This window comes from Protobothrops mucrosquamatus, unplaced genomic scaffold, assembly GCF_001527695.2.
Source record: "Protobothrops mucrosquamatus isolate PMUCROS unplaced genomic scaffold, P.Mucros_1.0 scaffold3630, whole genome shotgun sequence".
Taxonomy (NCBI): Eukaryota; Metazoa; Chordata; class Lepidosauria; order Squamata; family Viperidae; genus Protobothrops; species Protobothrops mucrosquamatus.
This window is the reverse complement of record NW_015389592.1, coordinates 94,061-103,230: the sequence shown is the minus strand read 5'-3', so window position 1 is coordinate 103,230 and position 9,170 is coordinate 94,061. Positions and strand designations below refer to the sequence as shown.

Here is a 9,170-nt window from a genome sequence, read left to right as displayed (position 1 = left end):
TTCCCAGGTCGGTAAAATGAGGACCCAGATGGTTGGGGGTGAGATCCCGACTCTGAGAACCGCTTAGAGAGGGCTGGAAAGGAACGTAAAGCGGTAGATAAGTCTAGGGGCAGCTGATATTTTGGGGGTAACGGTCCCCGTCTTCGCCAGCTGATTGGTTCTGCATCCCGTAGTGGGTGACTCTGGAACGGGCAGCGGCTCTCCCGGGACGGGACGATGCGTCGTTTTGACTCCTCCCACACGCAGACCCCCTCCTTAATCCCACCCCACAGCTCTCCCTCCCGTGGAAGCAGGGCGGACTGCCAGCAAGCAATGCGTAGAGTAGCAAGATGGCGGTCCTGACCCCCTTGACCAGGGGTAGGCAACCTTGGCTCTTTTATGACTCGTGGACTTCAACTCCCAGAATTCCTGAGCCAGCCTGGCTCAGCTTGGAAACCTCTTCCTTTCCCCTCAGCATGGCTGGCTCAGGAATTCTGGGAGTTGAAGTCCACCAGTCATAAAAGAGCCAAGCTTGCCTACTTCTGGCCTAGCCCTAGGCCGCTTTATGACTTGTGGACTTCAACTCCCAGAATTCCTGAGCCGGCCTGGCTCAGCTTGGAAACCTCTCCCTTTCCCCTCAGCATGGCTGGCTCAGGAATTCTGGGAGTTGAAGTCCACCAGTCATAAAAGAGCCAAGGTTGCCTACCCCTGTTCTTGACAGTCATTTCTTTCCAGGTGGAGTGGTGCTTATCTCGGGAACCGGCTCCAACTGCAAGCTGATCAACCCTGATGGCTCTCAGATCAGCTGTGGAGGATGGGGCCACATGATGGGGGATGAAGGATCAGGTGAGAGAAAGCAGGATCTTCCTAATGGATAAGCTTGCAGGCGGCTGCAGGAGATTGCAAGCCCTATCCTTGTTCTCTGACATGGCCAGAATTTCACAGTGGACAAGTCCTCTTTGGGCCTACAGAGAACTTCTTGAGAACTTCTCCAATATCCAGCTTTCTCCGGGAGGCTGGATCCTGTAATCCTGGCCACCTCTCTCTTGATGTCCCATTTTCTGGAGGCACCTGGACTTCCTTGTTTTTCTTTGAAGACCTTTCACTTCTCATCCCAGGAGCTTCTCCAGCTCTGACTGGACGGTGGGGAAGGGAAGGATTGATAAATATCAATCTATAGGTCATGGTTCCGACAGGTGAAACTCTTCAAAGAACTTCGAGGCATTGTTTACCTTAAAGAATCTTTATTTGAGTTGCACGGCGTCGGCAGGTACATGGTGGAAGCCAAAATCTGAATTCCTTCCTTAGTCTCAAAGCACAATTCCCTCCTCCAATTAACAGTCACAAATCACATTCTCCGATTCGCTTGAAACGCAGGCTTTCCCTCCTGTTGTCTCACCCGCCAATTCTTATCATCTCTTATTTCAAGCTCTGAATTCACACACTAGAACACTATTGTTATAATAATAATAATAATAAAGTTGGAAGGGACCTTGGCGGTCATCTAGTCCAATCCCCTGTTCAGGCAGGAAACCCTATATACCATTTCAGACAAATGGCTGTCCAGTCTCTTCTTAAAAACTTCCAGTGTTGGAGCATTCACCGCTTCTGGAGGCAGGTCGTTCCACTGGTTAATTGTTCTAACTGTCAGGAAGTTTCTCCTTAGTTCTAGGTTGCTTCTCTCCTTGATTAGTTTCCATCGGTAGCTTCTTGTCCTGCCTTCAGGGGCTTTGGAGAAGAGCTTGACTCCCTCTTTTGGGGGGCAGCCCCTGAGATACTGGAAGACAGCTATCCTGTCCCCCCTCGTCCTTCTCTTCCTTAAACTAGACATGCCCAATTCCAGCAACTGTTCCTTATATGTTTTAGCCTCCAGTCCCCTGATCCTCTTTGTTGCTCTTCTCTGTACTCTTTCTAGAGTCTCAACATCTTTTTTACATCGTGGTGACCAAAACTGGATGCCGTATTCCAAGTGTGGCCTTACCAACTAATGCCTAACTAACTCCCACCACAATATAAATATATAAATCCTTCCATTCCCCACCCTCCAGTCAGAGCTGAAGAATTTGGAGCACTGGGTTTTATGTATGGATGTATGGATGGGGGATCAAAGCGGAGTCCAGTCCCCAGACTGACCCTCCCTTTTGCTGTCTGGCAGCTTACTGGATTGCCCACCAGGCTGTGAAGATGGTGTTTGATGGCCTGGACAACCTGGAGGTCCCACCACATGACATCGGCTACGTCAAGCAGGCCATGTTTGACTACTTCCAGGTAAGCAACTGGTCCACCCCGAACCAGATCTTCACCCTCGCCCTCTTTTGGGGAGGGGGGACTTGCGTCTGTGGGAGGGGGAGAGCAGGAAGTCTCCCATTGGGAAGGCTGTAGATGTCCCAAAGGTGATGCTGTGCTGTGGGGCTCGTGAGGAGGCATTCCGGCTAAGAGATGCTCAAGGAACCGCTGGACCTACCTCTTACTCTGCTTCCGACTCCGGGGGACACAGGCATTGGGGTGGGGACCCCCCTGTAGGGTCTCTGTGCTCCAAGGAAAGACTTGGAAGCTTCTGAGCACTTCTGGAGGCTAATCTCTAACGCCAGAGACAAAACCACTTTGCAACTCAGTGTACAATTCAGGATTATGAGGTTTGGCCACACAGCCAGATGTTCAGATTAGATTTGGCATTTTTATCCACCTGTCGAGTCCTTCCCAGGCACTTGGGATAGGCAGTTGTGGTTATTTGACGGTGTTCAAGGTAGCATAAGGAAGGAAGGAAGGAAGGAAGGAAGGAAGGAAGGATAGATAACAGATGAAAGGGACCATGGCGGTCTTCTAGTCCAGCCCCCTGCTCAAGCAGGAGACCTAGACCATTTCAGACAAGTGGCTGTCCAGTCTCTTCTTAAAAACTTCCAGTGTTGGAGAAGGGAGGGAGGAAAGGAAGGAAGGAAGGAAGGAAGGAAGGAAGGAAGAAGGAAAGGAAGGAAGGAAGGAAGGAAAGGAAAGGAAAGGAAAGGAAAGGAAAGTATATGTGTTCATGAAAACCAGGGGTAGTCAACCTTGGCTCTTTTATGACTGGTGGACTTCAACTCCCAGAATTCCTGAGCCAGCCATGCTGAGGGGAAAGGGAGAGGTTTCCAAGCTGAGCCAGGCTGGCTCAGGAATTCTGGGAGTTGAAGTCCACCAGTCATAAAGCGGCCTAGGCCAGGGGTAGGCAACCTTGGCTCTTTTATGACTCGAGGACTTCAACTCCCAGAATTCCTGAGCCAGCACGGCTCAGCTTGGAAACCTCTCCCTTTCCCCTCAGCATGGCTGGCTCAGGAATTCTGGGAGTTGAAGTCCACCAGTCATAAAAGAGCCAAGGTTGACTACTCCTGATGTAAACCCTCAACTAACTTCAGCATAGTTTATTAAAATAATCCAAGTCTCTGGTTTTAACAGCACTCAGACCTCGTCCCATTGTCCTGTCTTCACACCAATAAGTTTGTTTTCTTCTTTCTTTACATTTTCACCTGTTTTCCGACAGGTATCCGACCGGATGGGGCTTCTGACTCACCTCTACAGGACCTTTGAGAAGTCTAAATTTGCAGGCTTCTGCCAGAAGCTGGCCGAAGGTGTGGGCACGTCGCTAGGGGTGGGTGGGTCATTTTGGGATGCCAGGAAAAAAAACTCTGGGATTCCTGCTCAGGCAGATGCTCAATCCAATTCTTGGACTATGCTAAGTCAGCACGGGAGAGTTTGGGCTTTCAGTATTAGATGGTTGCAGCTGGGGGATTCTGGGAGCTGAAGTCCACCCATCTTAAAAGTTGCAAGGTTGAGAGACACTGATTTAGACCTCACCAGGCACGATCAGCTATAAATGGCTGGGGGATTCTGGGAGTTGAAGTCCACTCAACTTAAAGCATGCTGGCTGGGGGATTCTGGGAGTTGAAGTCCACACATCTTAAAGCATGCTGGCTGGGGGATTCTGGGAGTTGAAGTCCACACATCTTAAAAGCATGCTGGCTGGGGGATTCTGGGAGTTGAAGTCCACCCGTCTTAAAGCATGCTGGCTGGGGGATTCTGGGAGTTGAAGTCCACACATCTTAAAGCATGCTGGCTGGGGGATTCTGGGAGTTGAAGTCCACTCATCTGAAATCAGGGGTCTTCAAACTTGGCCCTTTTATGACTTGTGGACTTCAACTCCCAGAGCCTGGCTGAGGAATTCTGGGAGTTGAAGTCCACAAATCATAAAAGGGCCAAATTTGAAGACCCCTGTCTTAAAGCATGCTGGCTGGGGGATTCTGGGAGTTGAAGTCCACTCAACGTAAAGCATGCTGGCTGGGGGATTCGATCTTAGGGACCCGGGGCGCCCCAGGTTGGAGAGGGCTGGTCTGGGAGGGGCGAAATGAAAGGGTAAACCTGGTTCCCCGTCTCTTATGCAGGCGCCCAGGCTGGGGATCCCCTGTGCCGCTACGTTTTCGACAGGGCTGGAGAAGTTCTGGCGCGGCATATCGTGGCTGTGCTGCCCAAAATTGACCAGGTAACTTAGCCCAGGATGGACGGTGGCAGAAAAGTTGCAGGATTGAGGACGGTGGTTGCTTCCTTTCTCTGGCCCACCTCCCAGAATTAATTTTGGCTTATGAAGAAGCCATATTGAGGTTAACTCTAGAACATCATTGGGGGAGGGGGAGAGTGAGGTTCAGGGGTCCCCCCAAGAAGGGGGCTCTTCTTTTGCCGATCTGGATCCAAGCTGGCTTCTAGAGGGAAGCACCTCCTCCTCCTTTGCCCTAAGCCACAATGTGGTTTGGCACCTGGTATGAATCCAGCCAATGGTGGCTTATTTCAGGGGTCCCCAATCTTTCCAGCTCGGAGGCCCGAGCCGGCGTGGGATGGGGTGGGGCACATGAGTGGCAGGTGCGTGCCCATTTCTCCCACAGCCCGGTTTCAAACAGGCTGCAGTCCGGGGATTGGGGACCCCTGGCTTGTTTGATAAACCCTGGTTTAGGAAGCAGGAAAAAGGACATTTGTTCCGTCTTGCACTGCAAGCTACAGACTCCAGTGGATAGTTACGACTGCGGAAAAAAACAATTGCAACCTTGTGTGGGTCAGGAGGGGGGGGGCTGAGAAGACACTTGCAGACCCCCTCCCATCCTGGACATAGTCTGTTTCAACTCCTCCCCTCCAGATGGCGCTAGAGGGCCTGGCAGGCCAAAACAGCCAGACCCAGTTTCTTCCCTTCTGCCACCGCTCTGCCCAACATCAAACTCTGTCTAATGTCTTAAGTATATTATTAACCATGTAGTAGTGGGGCTATAGTACAGGTAGTTCTCAAGTTACAAGTTCTTTTAGGGACCGTTCAAAGTTACAACGGCGCTGGAAAAAGTGACCCGGGACTGTTTTTCAGTTACTTTGGCAGCATCCACGCGGTCACGCGATTAAAATTCAGCCGCTTGGCAACTGGCATGTACTTAGGACGGTTTTGACGTGTCCCGGGGTCATGTGGTCCCCGTTTGTGAGCCACTGACAAGCAAAGTCAATGGGGGGGAGCCAGATCCGCTTAATGACTGGGTTACTAACTTAGCACAGGTAGGCAACCTTGGCTCTTTTATGACTCGTGGACTTCAACTCCCAGAATTCCTGAGCCAGCCACGCTGAGGGGAAAGGGAGAGGTGTCCAAGCTGAGCCATGCTGGCTCAGGAATTCTGGGAGTTGAAGTCCACGAGTCATGAAGGGGCCTAGGCCTAGGCCAGAGGTAGGCAACCTTGGCTCTTTTATGACTGGTGGACTTCAACTCCCAGAATTCCTGAGCCAGCATGGCTCAGCTTGGAAACCTCTCCCTTTCCCCTCAGCGTGGCTGGCTCAGGAATTCTGGGAGTTGAAGTCCACCAGTCATAAAAGAGCCAAGGTTGCCTATCCCTGGCCTAGGCCTAGGCCACTTTATGACTCGTGGACTTCAACTCCCAGAATTCCTGAGCCAGCATGGCTCAGTATGGAAACCTCTCCCTTTCCCCTCAGCAGGGCTGGCTCAGGAATTCTGGGAGTTGAAGTCCACCAGTCATAAAAGAGCCAAGGTTGCCTATCCCTGACTTAGCAATGGGGCAAATCTCAGTTAACTGCCTCGCTTAGCAACGGAAATTTTTGGGCCCAATTGTGATCCGAAGCCAAGGGCTCTCCGTGTCCTGGACTGCCTCCTGGGCAGCGGGGGACCCACGGACCCTGGCGGGCGTTTCTTTCCCTCCAGATCTTGCTGCAAGGGCACCTGGGGCTGCCCATCGTCTGCGTCGGATCCGTGTGGAAGAGCTGGGAGATGATGCGGGAAGGTGAGGATCTCGGCGGCTAAGCCGAATCTGCTTCCGGGCCAGGTGCCCCCAGAGCAGGGGTCTCTTTAAGACGGCTGGACTTCAACTCCCAGAATTCCTCAGCCAGGGAGCTGAAGTCCACCAGTGTTAAAGTGGCTGGCTGGGGGATTCTGGGAGCTGAAGTCCGCCTGTCTTAAAGCAAGTTGGCTGGGGGATTCTGGGAGTTGTAGTCCCGTCTTAAAGCAAGCTGGCTGGGGGACTGTGGGAGTTGTAGTCCCCCATCTTACAGCATGCTGGCTGGGGATTGTGGGAGTTGTAGTCTTCCCGCCTTAAAGCAAGCTGATGGGATTGTGGGAGTTGTAGTCCACCCACCTTAAAGCAAGCTGGCTGGGGGATTATGGGAGTTGTAGTCCACCCGTCTTAAAGCAAGCTGGCTAGGGGATTCTGGGAGTTGTAGTCCTCCCGGTTTAAAGCAAGCTGGCTGGAGGATTATGGGAGTTGTAGTCCACTCTTAAAGCAAGCTGGCTGGGGGATTCTGGGAGTTGTAGTCCTCCCGGTTTAAAGCAAGCTGGCTGGAGGATTCTGGGAGCTGAAATCCACCCATTTTAAAGCATGCTGACTGGGGATTGTGGGAGTTGTAGTCTTCCTGTCTTAAAGCAAGCTGGCTGGGGGATTCTGGGAGTTGTAGTCCCCCCGTCTTAAAGGTGCCAAGGTTGGAGACCCCTGCCACAGAGGATTCAAATGAAAAGGAGGGCTTAAAAGATCTCGGCCGCCCGTGAAGCACAGGCAGTCCTCAACTTACAACAGCGACTGTTCCAAGTTACAATGGCACTGAAAAAAGTGCCTTAGGACCATGTGTCACACTTACGACTGTTGCAGCGTCCCCGTAGTCTCAACGATCAAAATTCAGACGCTCGGCCATCGATTCCTATTTACAACGGTGGCCAAGTCCCACGATCGGGCGGTCCCCTTTGGCCACCTTCTGACCAATGGGGAAGGCGGTGGGGTCAATAGCTGAACACCCGCAGTGATCCACTTAACGACTGTGGCAAGAAAAGTCATAAAACGGGGCGAAACTCAGCCGTCTCGCTTAGCAATTTGCAATGTTGGGCTCCTTGGTGGCTGTTAAGTCGAGGACTGCCTGTAGGCCAGTGTTTCTCAACCTTGACCATTTTAAGGCATGTGGACTTCAACTCCCAGAATTCCACAGCCAGCAACGCTGGCTGTGGAATTCTGGGAGTTGAAGTCCACATGCCTTAAAATGGTCAAGGTTGAGAAACACTGCTGTAGGCAATGCAATGGGGGGTGGGGTGGCCTTCCTTTCTGCACACGGAGGATGGGGCAAGGCCAGAAGCCCCACTTGGGGGGGGCAGGGGGTGTCCGAAGGGAAGCGCCCACTGGCTCCTCTCTCCTCTTCCAGGATTCGTCCGGGTCCTGGGCCAGGCGCACAGCCGGCAGCTGCACGGCGCCTTCTCCCGGTTCAGCCTGCTGAAGCTGAAGCAGTCCTCGGCCCTGGGGGGGGCCAGCCTGGGGGCCAGGCACATCGGCCAGCCCCTCCCTCTGGATTACGCGGCCAACGTGGACGTCTTCTACAGCCAGTCCTTCGCCTAGAGACGGGCGCCAGGCAGCTCCTGGCCATCCTTGGGGGTGGGTGGGGGGTCCAAAGTCTGCCCCCCCCCTGTATGGACAGATTACAAACACACACACACACAATGTTGCTTAATAAAAAAAAAGTGGCACGGTCTCGGTGGCAAAACCACACGACAGAGTGCCTGGATACGCCGAGCCCTTGACTTAAACCATCATTCGTTTAGCGACCGTCCCAAGGTCCAAAAAAGCGACCGACGACCCTTTTACCCCACTTGGAAAAATGGATCAAAATCCAGACGTTCCTATTTATGACGGTCGCAGCGTCCCGGGGTCACGTGACACCCCCCCCCGCTTGCGAACCTTCTGACGAGCAAAGCCCGCAGGGGAAGCCGGATTCGTTTAGCAACCGTGCGACTCACTTCACGACTGAAGTGGTTCATTTAAGGACCGGCAGGAAAAGGTCGTAAAATGGGCAAAACTTAAAAGTTAACAACCGTCTCACATAGCAACAGGAATGGTGGGTTGACCCGTCCTGCGAGCTTTTTGGGGGGGGCTGGCGAGCTTTCGTTCCTGCTGGCAATGGGGAGGGCGCCCGGCCAGGTCTTCCTCATCCCAGATTGTTGCTACCCCGATCGTGGCTTCTGCAAGCAGGGGGAAAGCCCTGGTTCTCATGGGCAAATCGGACCACCCAAGGGGCTTAGTGACCCTTCAGCTATGGGGCTGTTACCAGCTGGAGAATCAACAAGCTATCAACAGAGGCCTGACCTGAAGCAAAGATCTCCTATGGAGTAAAGCTTGATTAACATTGAGATCAGGGGTCTTCCAACTTGGCCGCTTTAAGACTTGTGGACTTCGACTCCCAGAATTCCTCAGCCAGGCACGCGTGCCTGGCTGAGGAATTCTGGGAGTCGAAGTCCACAAGTCTTAAAGCGGCCAAGTTGGAAGACCCCTGCTTTGTCGTCATTGTGTATCTCACAACAAAATGGTATCGGGTCTCCTGCTTGAGCAGGGGGTTGGACTAGAGGACCTCCAAGGTCCCGTCCAACTCTTGTCATTCTGGGCTTCTCAGGGCTGGATTGGCCCACGATCTCACCACCCACCACCCGCTCATTTGTGCCAGGCAACCACCAGTTCACTTCTCCCAATCCCCCACCGCAGTTCATGGAATCCGGCGAGGCTGAGCTGTGCCTGGCTGAGGAATTCTGGGAGTTGAAGTCCACAAGTCATAAAAGGGCCAAATTGGAAGATCCCTGATATAGACTTTAAGAGGAGTGGACTTCGACTCCCAGAATTCCTCAGCCAGGCACGCTGGCTGAGGAATTCTGGGAGTCG

The 9,170-nt window shown here is 52.7% G+C and overlaps 1 protein-coding gene across 1 annotated transcript in view; it reads left to right on the top strand.

Annotated features, from left to right (window-relative positions):
- Window positions 1-7,890, top strand: part of NAGK (N-acetylglucosamine kinase) — a 23,649-nt gene extending 15,759 nt beyond the window's left edge. Inside the window, exons 5-10 of the mRNA XM_015827346.1 lie at window positions 715-825; window positions 2,135-2,247; window positions 3,494-3,581; window positions 4,392-4,489; window positions 6,191-6,269; window positions 7,669-7,890. Coding sequence (XP_015682832.1) covers window positions 715-825; window positions 2,135-2,247; window positions 3,494-3,581; window positions 4,392-4,489; window positions 6,191-6,269; window positions 7,669-7,859 — 680 coding nt within the window. The 3' untranslated portion in view covers window positions 7,860-7,890. The remainder of the gene's footprint in view (window positions 1-714; window positions 826-2,134; window positions 2,248-3,493; window positions 3,582-4,391; window positions 4,490-6,190; window positions 6,270-7,668) is intronic.
- The last annotated feature ends 1,280 nt before the right edge of the window (window positions 7,891-9,170 follow it).